Source organism: Crocuta crocuta, unplaced genomic scaffold (genome assembly GCF_008692635.1).
Source record: "Crocuta crocuta isolate KB4526 unplaced genomic scaffold, BGI_CrCroc_1.0 scaffold9, whole genome shotgun sequence".
NCBI lineage: Eukaryota > Metazoa > Chordata > Mammalia > Carnivora > Hyaenidae > Crocuta > Crocuta crocuta.
The window spans coordinates 2,313,785-2,331,092 of NW_027551567.1; the positions used below are offsets into that span (position 1 = coordinate 2,313,785).

The 17,308-nt window shown below is 34.4% G+C and overlaps 1 protein-coding gene across 3 annotated transcripts in view; it reads left to right on the forward strand.

Moving 5' to 3' along the window:
* The window catches only part of RNGTT (RNA guanylyltransferase and 5'-phosphatase), a 317,119-nt gene that overhangs the window by 43,978 nt on the left and 255,833 nt on the right, over positions 1-17,308 (forward strand). For all 3 annotated transcript variants that reach the window (XM_077750277.1, XM_077750275.1, XM_077750276.1), the window contains exon 8: positions 1,181-1,282. In XM_077750277.1, coding sequence (XP_077606403.1) covers positions 1,181-1,282 — 102 coding nt within the window. The remainder of the gene's footprint in view (positions 1-1,180; positions 1,283-17,308) is intronic.

The following is a 17,308-nucleotide window of genomic DNA, read 5'->3' on the forward strand; positions in this document are numbered from 1 at the left end:
CTTACTCTGCAACATTTAACATTAATGCAAACATTGACCTAGCTTCTTTGCTCCTTGAAGATTGGATGTTTACATAGAGTGCTTAAAAAAGATATCAAACAAGAGTTTATCAGATTTTTTTCAAAATCAACAGTTGAGTCAAAATTAGACTACTAGACAGTTGAGTCAAAATTATATGACTCAAACATATCTTCCGAATAGAGTAGAAAGTTACTTTTGTCACTATCCAGTATTTGTTTAGTGTGCTTGATTCTACTTTTGCTGATTTATGTTTGTATTGCCCATATCATTTTATTAAGAGAGAATAGGTGAGACTTGAATGTACCACATTTTCCAGTTTTTCTATAATCAGAAACCTGGGAGAATCAGTTTTATGTATATAAGTATATTTATCGAAATATGTTCTGCCGGCTACCATGACCTGAAAATATTTATCAGTTATTTCATGGGAGGGGACTTGAGAGTTCATTGCTCTAATCTTTTGCTCTCAGGTCTTGGTCTATGGTCATTTCTGTTGATCATTGCTATCCGTGGTAGAAAATTATAATACAGCTGGAACATGATGAAACAGGATTGCTAATTATTAAAAATTCTTAATATAAAAAACTTTTTACTGGTACATTAAGGTCAATTAGCCAGAAATAATTTTAACTAAAAGATGAAAATGATGGTGAAGTAATAATGATTTCAGTGTTGTGTTAAACCTTTGCCAGTGTATTTAATCTTGACCTATATTTCTCCTGTTTTGTCACTTCTGGGCATCTTTTGAGCAGAAATTTGCCAACCTTGTGGAGTTCATGCCAAGTTGGCAGAGTCATGATGGAGGAATATGGGGTCTAGAATTATGTACGATAATCAAGGCAAGCAAGATTTAAACTTCTTCATGAAGTAGATTTGCAAACAACTTGCTTTAATATGAGATCATGAATATTAATGTTTAAAAAGCCCAATAGTTATAGTATGTGGTGGCAATTAGAATCTTGTTAACTCATGTCCAAAATGTCTAGAAGATAACAACATTTTGTTAGCATTCTTGGGAAAGTTGATATTTTTCCAGTTGACATTAATCTCATGATAGGAAGAATGTTGTGGTAAGTGTGTGACTAATGTGAGATTGGTTTAGGACGTATTGCTTTGTATGGATGCCAGCCATAATAGTAATAAAATGTTCTTCTTTAAGGTCTGGATTCCCTGGAGCACAGCCTGTTTCCATGGACAAGCAAAATATTAAACTTTTGGAGCAGAAGCCATATAAAGTAAGCTGGAAAGCAGATGGTACTCGGTAAGTTAGATTTCTAAAACAAATTATACAAATAATTCTAATGCTGGAAGAATACTGCTTTGTTGGTACTCTTGGAGTATGAATTCCTGACTGGAACAGCAAAGTAATCATGTTTCAAATATATGATTTTTGTTTTGCTTGTATTCTTAGTTATGTAAGTCATTTTCTCTCATTCTGCCTAATTTTTGGTTTCAGAGTTCTTTTTAATTAAAGATTTTATTTTTAAGTAATCTCTGCAGCCAACATAGGGCTTGAACTCACAACCCAAGATCAAGAGTTCTGTGCTCCACCTACTGAATCAGCCAGGTCGCCCCCTCCCAAAGTTCTGTTAGTTTGACATAAATCTATACCAAATTTAAGTTTGAAAGTGTTTTCTCTTGATAATATTATCTGTCAAACCTTTTTAGGATGTTTGCTGCCCATTACCTGTGTTTAGTGGTTGTTGAGCACTTCTGAAATTAACAGATGTGTTGTCAGTTTATAATCTAAATATTACCAAGTCTTTCTCATATTTTGTTCCTTCGAATATTGTGTTCTATATTTTGTTACTTCGAATAGTTTTTCTGTTAATTTTTGCTAATACTTTTTGTGATATTATATACTCTTAAGGGGGTTGTAGTTTTACAACAAAGCTTAGCTTCAGTTTTGTATTCCTGTGCTTTTAAATATCAGTATAAATTTTATGATCCTCAATAACATTTAACTTTTACTTTCTATTTTGTAATCCTTATTTTTATAGCTTCGCAATATGTATTTTTTCATCAAATGTTCTGGTAGTTGAAGTATTTATTTTAGCAGATGTTAATATAGAAGTCCTATTAACTTTTTCAAAATAAAGAAAATATTTCAGAATAATTAAGAGAGCATATACATAGTTTAGGTTTTTTTCCAACTTTATTGAGATATAATTGACATATAACATTATGTAAGTTTAAGGTGTAGAATTTGTTGAGTTGATACATGTATAGATTACTGTTAACACCTCCATCACTTGACATAATGACCATTTCTCTTTTGTGTTGAGAATATTTAAGATCTGTTGTCTTAGCAACTTTCAAGTATAGACTACAGTATTATTTACTGTCACCACTATGCTGTACATTAGATCCCTGGAACTTATTTGTCTTGTAACTGGAATTTTATACCCTTTGACCAGTATCTCCACATTTCCTCTATCTCCTCAGCCCCTGGTAACCACCATTGCAGTCTCTGTTTCTATCAGTTTGACTTTTTTAGATTGCACATGTTAAGTGTTATCATATAGTATTTGTCTTCCTCTGACTTATTTCACTTAGCACAATGCCCTCAAGGTCCATCTGTGTTGTTGTTCATGGCAGAATTTCTTTCTTATGGCTGAATAATACTCTTAACCAACTGAGCCACCCAGGCACCCCTCTCATGGCTGAATAATGCTCCATTGTATTTATATAGCACATCTTCTTGAGTCATCTGTTGATGGTTACTTAGGTTGTTTTCGTATCTTGACTTTTGTGAATAATGCTGCAATAAAAATTGGGAGTACAGATATTTCTTTGAGATGCTGTTTTCACATTTTAGTCTTTAAATGTTATTTTGAAGATGATATAGATTGCACTTAATTTTTGTGTGCAGCTTTTGCATTTCAAGGTGGCAGTTATCCCTTTCGTATCATGTTATCTTCATCTGCATTTTGCTTGTGGTGACCTTAAGAGATACATATGAAGATATAGAGTGGAGCAGATATTGTTTGATTTTAATATTAGGTGAATATAATGATATTATTTCAACATGATATGTTTTTAGTAATTATATATATACATATATATACACACATACATACATATATACATATATATATGTATCTTATTAGGGAATATATCAAAATATTTCCTTTCATTTCATTTGTCGTTTCTTTGTTGGAAAACCATCCACCCTTTCAACTTGGCATTTTCTAGCTTTTTTGGGGGATGGATTTTACGAGTAACACAGGCTCATTAAACGAAGTTCAGAAAATAAAAAATGAAAAGAAGAAAATAAAGAGTGATTTTATCACAAAGAGATAACCATTATCATTATTGTGGTCTTGATTTTATTTTTTTGGTTATAAAGCAATTATATTAATGCTTAGTATAGAGAATCCAAATAGTTAAATAGCATGTATGTTTTACATATGTATGTTCATTTTTTCATATTTGAATTTAAAAATGAAATGCATTAAAAAAATTAATGGTAAAATTTTAAGCAGCATAGAGATATCAGATGATAAATGTAAGTTCGCCTTGTGTGCTTCCAGGACTATTCATTTTTTGAACATTTATTGATTCATTTATTTATTTTTTTTACAAATAGTTTATTGTCAAATTGGTTGAACATTTATTTTTGAGAGAGAGAGAGAGAGAGCACAAGCAGGGGAGGGCAAGGGAGGGGAGACACAGAATCTGAAGCAGGTTCCAGGCTCTGAGCTGTCAGCACAGAGCCCGACACAGGGCTCAAACTCACGAACTGTGAGATCATGACCGAAGTCGGATGCTTAACCAACTGAGCCACCCAGGTGCCCTCAGGACTATTCATTGTACAAGGATAAATTTATAAGGATGGATACAGCTAAAGATTCAGATACAGACAGTTTGGATGATTTGTCCCTTCCATGCTCTCTTCCCTATGGATGTATAATTTTGAAGGATAAATAAAAATTAGCCTCATTGCTTATTTTCAGAATGTTAAAATTATATCTAATGTTTTGGATTAGAGTAAGTTTGGAATCTATTAAATTGGTAGTAAGGATTAGCAGAAGTTAAGTTGTTAATATGTATTTTTTAATAGCTATGTAACCATGTCTTAGGATTTATTAATAGATATTTAGGATTATAACAGTGTTAACCTCTGTAATAGTGTTCTACCTCTGAGTGGAGAAAGAATGAAAATGATGATGTGCAAAGATGGCCCATCTCCAGACTTAATACTATAAAATGGCCCTGGGGATTTGGGAGTGAGGCACAGTTTTGATCTGATGAGTTTCATATTCTGGATATTCTTTACTTTGTACCTTGTCTTCTTCATAATACCCAGGCTGTGATCATAGCAAACCTTGAGCAGAATAACAAAATCTGTAAAATTTGTCATTTGTATTCCGTCATCCTCCTTTTATTTCCCTCCTCTGCACTTGTATACTCACTTACCCATGTGTCAGTGCTGTCAGACCTCTAAATGATTAGCTACAGTAATTTGAGCTAAGATGTTTCGGTTGATAACGGAAATACCTTATTTCTCTTGAATGTGTGCTCCACCAAAAACAAAAGGAGAACCTCTAAATAATCTTATTGAATACCTACTTTATTCTGGGAGGAAAAACATGTGTGTGACATATTTTCTGGACTAGGGCAAAATCTTTCTTTTGCACTGTCGGATTTAAGGCCAATAGGATGGGAGAAGGACTTTCTGTGATTTATAGGGTGAAAAGAGCCTCAGGGGCCTGTGGAATGGTCTAGGAGCCCATGGAATTAGAACGGCTGATTAATAGCCATGAACCTAGACTCTACTTTATTTATTCATTTATTATTTTTATTTTTTTAAGTAGTCTCTATACCACTGTGGGGCTTGAACTCATGACCTTGAGATTAGGAGTCACATGCTCTACCTACTGAGCCAGCCAGGCACCCCACTTCATTTTATTTAAAACCATGTTATAATAGAATGTGGGACCTCTTTTTATTATCCTATTCCCTAGTTTATTGGCTATTTATTTATTTTATCTAGCAACAGTATTTAGATTGAGGGGTCTCTGAAATTGAGTGTAATATGAGAACTGCATAGAGTTAGCAATAAAAGGCATTGCCTAGGACTTTTTATTAGTCTGGACAAGGCCTGGAGGTAACGGTGACAAGTTTTGTCACCAGAATCTGTTGTAGGTTCTAAAACATTGTTGAATAGGGACTATTTCCTTATTGTAAAGCGGAAGAATATAGATAGAAATACAGAATTTCTGGGGTGCCTGGGTGGCTCAGTAGGTTAAGCATCCGACTTCAGCTCAGGTCATGATCTAACAGTCCATGGGTTTGAGCCCCACGTGGGGCTCTGTGCTGACAGTCAGAGCCTGGAGCCTGCTTTGAATTCTGTGTCTCTCCCTCTCTCTGCCCCTTCCCTGCTTGTGCTCTGTCTCTCTCTTTCTCTCAATAAATGGGCATTAAAAAAAGTTAAAAAAAAAAAAAAGAAAAACAGAATTCCTTAAAAATGAAACAGTGAGAAATTTGTATTAGTCATATAAGTGAACTGATAAACACTAAATCACTGCAGTCTGAGAAACAGGTGAAATCATTTTGTTTGATAGGATTTAATAATTGTGTGACTTACATTTTATTAAAATCTGACTTAATAATGAGATGTCTCCTTCTTCTGTCAAAGCACAGTATTTCTTCCTTCAAAGTACTTTTCATTATCAGAAGTTACTTTTTCCTTTCTAATTATTTTACTTATGTATCTCATACTATATTGTAAGCTTTACAAGATTAGGGAGCAAGTCTGTCTTCTGAATCTTTATATCAGCAGTGATCAGCAAGTCATTATCTAGTAGATATTGAATGAATGAATGAATGAATAGTGAATGAATAGTATTGAGTATTTTATCCTCTTGAGAGACCTGTAGCTTCTTTAGATTGAAATGTTCATATTTTGTACTTTTCCTCTAAATAATTTTCATAATCTTTTGGTTCATTGAACGGATTGAGAAGGGAAGAAAGTTGTATTAGAAGAACTATACTCAGGAGTAGAAAGAGCACAGAAGATAGAAGAAGACTTAGTTTTGGATCTGTCTTTATCCTTTACTGGTTTGGATAAAGTGCATAGTTGATAGTAATAAATGGCATTTTAAATAGCTGTATGTGTTTTCTGTTATATAGGGTTAATTTGAAACTTTAATGAGAAAGCATGTATAGAAATGTTTTTTAAACGGTGGAATGCTCTAAATGAAATGTACTGCTAGTTTCCCCAAATTAAACATATTAGTGGCCCATGTAGGTAGAGGAGCAAATAAAAAATGTGTGTTCCTCTTATGTCATTTTTACAAACAATATATATGACACAGCCTTTTCTAGCATGGGGTATCTGCTTGTGGGTCTCATTAATTTACTTTAAAATCTACTTGTACATATCAGGTATTTTTCCTGATTCCACTGTATTTTGTACTTTGTTTATAATCTGTGAAAGACTTGCTTTAATTCTGGATTATTATCACATGAAATATATGTGTGTGTGCACATACACACAAGTATGTGTTTTTATGCCTCAGTGCACACAAGTTATCTGCTTTCTTTCTTGTTAGGTGGTTGTGTTGGATTTGTCTAGATCAGGGGTTGGACTACTATGGCCTGAAGTCCAAATCTGGCCCATGGCTTGTTTTCATAGGAGTCATGAGCTAAGAATAGCACAGTTTTTTATTGTGATAACATAAAATTCACCTATTCTGTTTTTGTCTCCTTGTGCAAACACCTTTGGATTTTTATTATCTTTTAATGAATTATAATTGACATACAGTATTATATTAGTTTCAGGTTTACAACATAGTGATTTGATTTTTTTTCATTTTTTATTTAAAAATTACTTTTTAATGTCTATTTTCAAGAGTGAAAGAGAGAGAGAGATAGATGGAATGTGAGCAGGGGAGGGCAGAGAGAGAGGGAGGCACAGAATCTGTAGCAGGCTCCAAGCTCTGAGCTGTCAGTAGAGCTCAAACTCACAGAGATCATGACCTGAGCCAGAGTCGGATGCTCAACCGAGAGCCACCCAGGTGCTCCTGATTTGATATTTTAAAAATACACCATTCTGGGGCACCTGGGTGGCTCAGTTGGTTAAGTGTCTGAATCTTGGTTTTGGCCCAGGTCATGATCTCACCGTTTGTGAAACTGGGCTCTGCGCTGACAGCACGGAGCCTGCTTGAGATTCTCTCTTTCCCCTCTCTCTTTGCTCTCTCCCTCTGTCAAAATAAATAAACTTCAAAAAATATACACCATTTTAACCTTTAAAAAAATTTTTTTTAATGTTTGTTTCTTTTTGAGAGAGAGAGCGAGCAAGTGAGTGAGCATGAGCAGGGGTGGGGCAGAGAGAAGGAGACACAGAATTCTAAGCAGGCTCAAGAGGCTCCAAGCTGTCAGCACAGAGCCTGATGTGGGGCTTAGACATGAACCGTGAGATCATGATCTGAGCCTGAGTCAGACACTTAACTGACTAAGTCACCCAGGTGCCCCATTTAACATTTTTAAGTGCATATAGTTACGTAGCATTAAGTGTGATCACATTGCTGTGTGACCTGTTTCTATGTTTTTGAAGAATGGTTAAAAAAAAAAAGAACATGTGACCGACTGTGTGTGGTTTATAAAGCTTAAAATATTTATCTTCAGGTCCTTTATAGAAGATGTTCATTGACTCCTGGTCTAGACCTGTGTTGTCTGTTACCCATATGGCTACTGAGCAGTATAACCATGGCTAGTCTGAATTGAGATGTGCTGTGAGTGTAAAATACACACCAGAATTTATGGAATTCACAAATACTAGAATATATATCAATAGTTTCTAATATTGATTACGTGAATGTTTTGAAGTAAATAACTTTTTAAAAATTAATTTTACCTATTTCTTTTTCTTAAATTTCTGTTTTATTGTGGCCTCTCCAAAATTTGAAACTTACACATAGGGCTCATGTTATATTTCTGCTGGATAGGGGACTGGACAGGCAGGGACATTATTTTTTTGTCAAATTAAAATGAGATTAGACTGAGGGGAGGCAAGAGGCATGCCAGCTTGATATGTCATGTCATATACAAGGCAACTCTGAATGGAAATGTGCACTAGAATAGTAGAGGAAATTTTAATTGAGGAATGCGTAATGAAGGGATCATCTCAACCCTTTTATAAATAGGACAAAGGCATAGTGTATTTTTTACGGGCTGTTTAGGGTTGCACAAATCTACATGGTATTCTGAAGAGATTTGAAAGCATAGGCCTCTATCCCATGTAGGCCAAAATATATGTTTATTTATATTTTTACGGAAATTATAAGAAAGAGACTTAATTGGAAAGCAAAAAAAAAAAGACACTTTGTTGTCAGAGAGTAAAGAAGGATAACTTTTATTATTTGAAAGAAATTAGGGCCTGTGCACATGTGCATGGGTGAATGAGTGAGTGAGAGAATGTGTTAGGTTGGAATCCGGGAGTTATAATGACAATACATAACTCTGTTCTAGAATCAAGATTTTTTGGTTTTGTTTTAGTATTACTGTAAAGCTCCATTTTCCTTATCTGTAGCATGTGAATAATAACCTAAAATTTAGGGATCCATTTAAAAACTTATGTTTTTATAAACAAACAAACAAATAAATAAAAACCTATGTTTTGCCGTCTAGTTAGGAACTTTAATTTGCCTTCCAGTTGGTAACTTAGAAAAATCAGACTCTAAAAAGTAGAGTTGTTGTTTGTATAAGGACACTAAGTTTTTTTTCCACCCCCAAGGTGAACATATCAGATATTCTTAACAGGAAGTGCTCAAGTCCTAGGGCAGTGAAGTTTATAGTAAATAGTGAATTTTAAGGCAAAATGAAAACACAGTATTTCACTGTTTTACTTTTTAAGTTCCTTTTTTTATTTGTTTCTTTTTCTTGCAGTAAATATTAAAGTAAATATTCTCCTCCTGTCTGAGCATCTTGTTTGAGAGGAGTCAGTTTTTTCTCCTGAGGAGGTATGACTAAACTCCCTTCAGTTTCTTAGGCTCCTTTCCTCCCTTCAGCCTCCTGCACACATGTTCTTTATGCTTTGGGAGAAAGTGGAGACCTGTGCCTTCCTGCTCTTTCAGCACATTTCTCTTATTTTAACCCCGACTACTTTTTTCTAGTAGCTTTATCAGAATTACAAATAAGGCCTTTAATTTAATTAGGTATGTTAAATGCATCAGTATTTAAAGTTGATGCTTTGGATACATTGTATAGGTTTTAAGAGAAGCAAGAAGACAAAGACAGTTTGAGGAAGGTGTCAGACCTTCCTGAGAATCATTTTGAGAAAAGTACTTAAATTTCATGACATTTCACATTGGGCATGTGATTAGTGAGTACATGAATCATTTATGATTAATGAAAACCATGACATTGTAATTAATAGTATTTGATAATTGATCAATGACTTGTAAAATGTGAATATATACATATTTTGGAGCTATTTAAGATTTAATATGTATATGCGTATAACTGATATTTTTGATGGATATATTGCATAAATGTAAATAATACTACAGAATAACAGGTCTGAGTCTTCTGTATCTGAAAAGCAATATTTAAGTCTTTAAACATTCATGACATATTTGGAAATTAGAACCAACATTAATTAACACTTATAAAGTTGGGTGAAAAATTAGGTGAAATGAGAGTTTTGGAAGTTATTGTGAAACTGAGCTTAGCAGCTCTAAATAAGACTAGTAATGGGGCGCCTGGGTGACTCAGTCAGTTGAGTGTCCAACTTCGGCTCAGGTCATGATCTCGCGGTTCGTGGGTTTGAGCCCTGCATCAGGCTCTGTGGTGACAGCTCAGAGCCTGGAGCTGGCTTCAGATTGTGTGTCTCCCTCTCTCTCTGCCCCTCCCCTGCTTGTGCTCTGTCTCTCCAAAATAAATAAATGTTAAAAGAAAAAAAAGACTACTAACCATCATGTGGTTAAGAGTATATATTGCTTTCAAGGATGACAAGTGGAGCTTGTAGTTTGGTTCTTTCACTTTGTATCTCTATGCCTTGTATAAATTAAGCAAATTTGAACCTTAGTTTTCTCATATGTAAAATGAAAATAATATTCTTAGCGTTTTAAGTATGTAGTGAAATGTTGATATAAAGTGCCTTCTAGAATAGCCCTGATACACAGCAGATGCTAATGTATTTTTTGTTTTTTTATTTAAAAAAATTTTTTTTAATGTTTTATTTATTTCTGAGAGAGAGAGAGAGAGACAGTGTGAACAGGAGAGGGTCAGAGAGAGAGGGAGACCACAGAATCCGAAAGCAGGCTTCAGGCTCTGAGCTAGCTGTCAGCACAGAGGCCGACGCCGGGCTCAAACCCACGAACCGTGAGACCATGACCTGAGCTGAAGTCAGATGCTTAACCGACTGAGCCACCCAGGCACCCCATTAATGTATTTTTTAAAGTAATTATTGATAGGTATGCACTAACTGTCATTTTGTTAATTGTTTTCCGGTGGTTTCGTACCTCTTTTTTGTTATTTATCTTACTCTCCTTTGATTTATGACTTTCTGTAGTGTTACGTTTGGCTTTTTTTTTTCTTTATTTATTGTGTATCTGTTATAGGTTTTGGGTTTGTGGTTACCATGAGATTCATATCCTGAAATTATAGTAGTCCATGTTAAGTTGATGGTCACTTAAGTTTGAACACATTTTAAAAGAATTTCTTTTTTTACTCTTTCTTCCACATTGTATGTATATGTTATCATATTTTATATCTCTTTTTTTTCATAATTTTCTTCTAATTAGGGCCTTTTCTTTTCCAGTAAAGAAGTTCTAAAGAAGTTCCTTTAACATTTTTTGTAAGTCCTTTTTAGTGGTGGATGATCTCCTTTACTTCTTGTTTCCTGGGAAACTCTTTCTCTCTCCTTCAATTCTGAAAGATAACCTTACCTAGAGTATTACTCCTTGTAGGTTTTTACCTTTTAGCTCTTTGAATGTATCATGCCACTCCCTTCTGGCCTACAAAGGTTCTGCTAAAAACTCAGCTGATAGCCTTATGGGGTTAGCCTTATGGGGTTGCCCGTGTACATAACTTTTTGCTTCCGTATTGCTGCTTTTAAAATTCTTTCTTTAATCTTTACATTGTAATTACTATGTGTTCTGATGTGGACCTCCTTGGGTTCATCTTGTTTGGAACTCTCTCTGCTTTCTTAACCTGGATGTATGTTTCCTTCCCCAGGTTAGAGAAGTTTTCAGCCATTATTTCTTCAAATAAGTTTTCTGCCAGTTTCCCTCTCTTATTCTGGGACCCCTATAATGTGAACTAATACATTTTTAAAATGAAACCTGTATTAACAAATAATTCTTGGTATACTTGGGTATAACCTACTATTTTGGGGTTTGTGTGCACACATGTATGTCGTCAAGAAATCATAAAATTGGAAGGAAAGAAAACTTTTATTACCCTGTAAAAGGCCATTGAACATAGTGATCAACAGACTGTGGAACCAAACTGCCCAGGTTGAAATTTTGATTCATTGTATTATTACTTTTGTGATCTCAGTTTCCATATTTGTAAAATGGCGGTTTTTTACTAAAATCAGTTCTTGGGTTTTGTGACAATTGAGTTAATATATGCAAAATAGTTTCTAATTGTGCCTGGTATTTTGCCTTTGCTGCTGTTATTCTTCCTGTAGAAGGGAAGCTATTTGACCCAAACTGTTAAAAATGCAAATGTTTTACATTGTGTTTCTGAACTACTTTATGTAGTCTAGTACAATGTTTAATATTTTTCTTGGAGGTTTGTGTTGAGATCCTTTCATTTTATTTTCCAAATTGTTTTTAAAATTTCCACATGTACCACTCAAATGAAAGTTCATTAAAACATGTTGTTTCTTTCAAATTTATATAGGATCTTTGTTTAATACTTCATACTTGTTTAAATATTGGTGTCCAACTAATACTTAAAATGGCAAAAACACTTAAAATCCCACCCACTCCCACAGGGAGATTACTGCTCTGAGGAATAGGGCTTTTGTTATTCATTGCTTCATTATTAGAGAAACTGAACCAATTCACTGTGCCAAAAGCAGACAAAGTTTTTCCAAATGGCTTACGACATTATTGCTTTCTTTTTGTCAATGTAATTGATTTATAATTTGTATGCAGCATATATAGTTCATTGAGTTTTGACAGACACATACTTCCATGAAAGTACTGCCATAATCAAGATACAGAACATTCTATTATCCCAAATGTTTTCTCCTGTCCTTTTTTTTTTTTAAAGTTTATTTATTTATTTAGAGAGAGAGAGCGCGCGTGCTCGTGCGCACGTGAGCTAGCGAGTGTTCGTGGGGGAGGGACACAGAGAGAGAGAATCCCAAGCAGGTGCCCCGCCTCCTGTCCTTTTATAGTCCATCTCTTTTGCTGCCACTAGCCCTAGTCAACCTGTGGTTTACTGTCATTACAGATTACTTTGCTACATGAAATCATACAGTGTGTACTTTTTTGTGTCTGACTTTATTCTCTCAGTATAATGATTTTATAATGTTTCTAAAAATCTGTTATTATTATATTAAACAATTTGTTCCTTTTTATTGAGTATTACTATAGTATATGGATGTACTGTATTTATTCACCTGTGATAGTTATTTGGGATATTTTTGGTATTTGGCCATCTTAAATGAAATTATTGTAAACGTTTGTGACTATGTAAGTCTGAGTAGGCATGTTTTCATTTAAATTTCTTTTTTATGGTTTATACTTTGTGTTCTAAAAAATATTTGCTTTCTTCAAACTTGTGGGATATTTCTTAATGTCTTTTCCTAGAAATTTTTTACATTGGGACTGTGATACATTTTGAGTTAATTTTTGTATATGTGTTCGGTAAGGGTCAATGTTAATTTTTTTCCCCAATGTAAATCAGCTTTCCAGTATCACTTATTAAAAAAAGACCGTACTTTTTTCATTTAATTGTCTTGTCACATGTGTTATAAGTCAATTTCCTGTATAGCTGTTGCTGTATTTATTGTTTTGATTGACGTATGTGTCTACCCTTACCATAACGTCTTGACTTCTTTCGGATTATGATAAGTTTGGAAATCAGATAGTATAAGCCTTTCAGCTTTGTTGTTGTGTTTTAAAGGTTGTTTGGCTGTTCTAGAGTGTTTGCATGTTTCTTTAAATGTGAGACTCCACTTTTTAGTTTCTCTGAAAAAGCCTGCTAGAAATTTGATTTGATTTGCATCTAATCTACATGTACCAGTACTGAATGTTCCAACCCATCAACCTGGTGTATCCCTCCATTTATTTAAGTCCTCTTTTATTTCTCTCAGTAGTGTTGTGTAGCTTTCACTGTAGAGATCTGACTTGTCTTTCTGTTAAAATTTTTAAAAAGAACCTGTGTTTTGGTATTGTAATTAACTGCTTGTTTGCATGTGGTCCTAGAAGGAAGCCATGTAATAAACTTGAAAATCATTCCTTGGAAATTTAAATGGAAACACTTAATACCTACTGAAGTCAAAAGGAGGTTCTTTGCTTTTAATTCAGAAGTACCATCTCACCCATCACAAGTAGCTCCATGAACTATTATGAGGACACTAATCATTTGTGTATGTTGATATTATACTAGCAATCTTGCTGAACCCTCTTGTTCACTAACTCACTATGTTTTCTAATAGTGTGACTGTAGTGTTTCTGAATTTGCTATGTAGGTAATATCTGAAAATATTTTTCTATTTTCATTCAGTCTTATCATTAGCACTTGGATATGTTATAGTATTAGACTTCTAGGTAATGCAGAATTGTATGGTATTGGGTAATCTTGTCATGTTTCTAACTTTAGTGGGAACAGTTCTCAGTTTTAGTACTATGATATTTGTTGTAGGTGATACTATATAGTCTTTATCTGGTTAAGAAAATTACTCTTCCTGGTTTGCTAAGAATCTTTATCATCATTGAATTTTACTGTATGCATTTTTAGTGTTTATTGAGATAAGTCATATGAGTTTTGACTTTTAATTTTTCAGTTTACTTCGTAGTAACTTAAACTGGTAGATTTCTGAAGTTGAACTACTTTTCCAATATGATGTTGGATTCAATTTAATAGTTTTTTTAATTTATATTTGTCAGTGATATTGATCTGTATTTTTTGTACTGTATTTGTGTGGTTTTGATATGAAGATTGTACTAGTCTTTTAAAATGAATTGGAGAGTGGGGTGCCTGTGTGGCTCAGTCGGTTAAGCGTCTGACTTTGGCTCAGGTCATGATCTCACGGTTTGTGGGTTCGAGCTCTGCGTTGGGCTCTGTGCTGACAGCTAGCTCAGAGCCTGGAGCCTGTTTCAGAGTCTGTGACTCCCTCTCTCTCTCTCTTACCCTCCCCTGCTCATGTTGTCTCTCTCTCTCTCTCTCTCTCAGAAATAAATAAAAAAGTTAAAAAAATAACTAAAATAAAAGGAATTGGAGATCTTTTCTTGTTGTTATATGTCTAGATCATTTATATAAGTCAGGAAAAATGTGTTATTTTTATAAAAGTTGTAAGGATTAAATGAGGTAATTACTTTAAAGCAGTTAGCATACTGGCTAGTGTAAGTGATAAATGAAAGAATACAACACTTAATCAGATTGCATAAACAAAATGTGATATATCCAGGGAACTACATATAACTTGGCCCATGGGAGAATTCCAAGGGAAGATCTAATCTGTATTTGGTCATAGTGGAGATGCAGAGGAGGTGAGGGTCTTTTATATTTGGGTGGAAATTCAGTATTAGGAAAAGTGATATCAGCGTATTGCAGATGCAGTTGGAATTGAACTGTTGTGTAATTATGAAATACTGCCTTTTCATAGATCCTGTAGAATATTCTGATAAAGGTAATTAGAACTTTTATAATAGAATTTCTCAGTAATTTGTAATGCAGTAAAGAGAAATGATCTGTCTTTAAAATTCATTCATTCAAAATTCAATATCCATCTGAAAATGATGAAGATATAGAACTATGTAAAAATTTTAGAATTGATCTCACATTTTATTTTTCTCCCCCTTCAAATTTTATTTTCTTTCTTTTCAATCTAGAGATTAAATAGTGTAAATTTAATTTCAGCTTTTTCTGAATTATAATCTGGGTAAAAACCAAATTGTTATTGTTGTTGTTGTTATTATTATTATTATTATTATTATTATTATTTTATTTTTGAGAGAGGGTCAGAGGGAGACAGAGGGAGACATAGAATCCGAAGCAGGGTCCATGCTCCGAGCTGTCAGCACAGAGCCCAACATGGGGCTCAAACTCAAAAACTGNCAAAGATAATAACTCAGACTATGTTGACAATAGAAAAAGGGCAAAGTTATGGAATAATTTGTAATAGACAAGCAAAAGCCTTCTTATGAGTTAATAATGTAATGAAAGCAAGTTCCATGAGAGTTGAGATTTTTGTCTTCTTAAAAAAATGAATTATTTATTCTCTCTGCCAAATAAAGAGATTTCTTTTTGCTTTTAATAAGGTCTACACCCAATGTAGGACTTGAATGCTGTACTGAGTTGCATGCTGTACTTACTGAGCCAACCAGGTGCCCCAGGATTTTTATTTTTTTAACCAGTATGTCCCCAGTGTCCAGAATAGTGCCTGGCACATGGTAGGTGCTCAGTAAATATTTATTGAATGAAGTGGTCTGTGAAAAGCTGCTAATGTCTTCACTTGAAAGATAAGGGAAACATAGTGATTGTGAAATTTCTTTAATTTTTATCTTAGAGAGTGAGCATGAGTGGAGGAGAGGGGCAGATGGAGAGGGAGAATCTTTTTTTTTTTTAATGTTTGTGTCTCTTTCTCTCTTTCTCTCTCTCTCTCTCTCTCCCTCTTTCCCCTTCTCCCTCTCCCTCCTTCCGTCCCTCTCAAAAATAAACAGAGGTGAGGGAGGTAGGGGCAGAGAGAGCCAGAGACTCAGAATTCGAAGTAGGCTCCAGGCTCTGAGCTGGCAGTACAGAACCCAATACAGAGCTTGAACTCAGTGAACTGTGAGACCATGATCTGAGTCAAAATTGGACACTTAACCGACTGAGCAACCCAGGTGCCCCAGAGGGAGAGAGAATATTAAGCAATCTCCAGGCTCAGCATGGAGCCCAGCTTAGGGCTTGATCCCATGACCTGGGGATCATGACCTGAGCCAAAATGAAGAGTCCTATGCTTAACCAACTGAGCCACCCAGACAACCCATTAGAATGGAATTTAAAGCTAGACTTAAGAAAGAAACAGCTACTTTTGTTTGGATTTATGTAATATAAAGATGATCTGTTATCTCCATAGAGTTGTTGTAAAAGGATTAAATGAAGTAATTAAAGTGTGCAACATTCAGTAGTCAGTAGAGAAAAGATAGCTATATATGCATATACTTATCTTCTGACTTATGTAACACACACACACACACACACACACACACAAGCATACCCTGCTTTAAGAAAAATTGAATTTATAAGGTAAATGTAAGACTTGGATTACAAGGAGAATTTTTGCAGGAATTAAAAAGTCACTTAGGCATTTATGAAAATGTAATTTATAGTCAGCTTTTTATAACACGTCTATTTAAGTACGTGAGATACATTTACATAATGCTCTTGGAGGAAATTGTAGACAGATTCATTCTTTCTGAACCCTGGTCTGGGAATTTCCTTTTTTCATCCATTCAGAAATTATATTGAAAACTCATACCTCCAGGGCTCTGTTAAGAGTGCTTAAGACAGAACCCCCAGCTTTAAGTTTTCATTTAATCCAAGGTTCAACAAATGTTTTTTGCAAGGGCCAGAATAGTAAATATTTTTAGCTTTGTGGACCATGTTGTCTCTGCCTCAACTATGTCAGCTCTGCCATTGTAGCACAAAAGCAGCTATGTTTTGGAGTTCTTACATAAACAAACTAATGTAACTGTGTTCCAGTAAAACTTTACTTACAAAAACAGGTAGTAGGCCACAATTGGGCCTTTAGATCAAAGTTTGCCAATCCATGATCGAATACATTCTCCTTATATCTCAAATGTGCTTACCTTTCTTTATAAGAAGGTATAAAAGTAAGCTTAAAGTAGGAAAATCTAAGTTGAAAACAAAAGTATTTTTGTTTTAAAATTTGATTCAGTGAATTATAAAAGTTGAACCAAGTTTTTCTTCCTGTTAATAGTAAGTCATTGGTAAAGCCCCTGGTACTTTGACAAGATGTTTTATGTAATTTAGGTAACTCATGAAATGTATAAATTTGAAAGGAAAATTAAGCCTTTTTTCCCATAAATATCATGTTCCATGCCTTTGTTCCATGTATGGTCATGCTATATATGTCCTAATAATGTACTTAGTG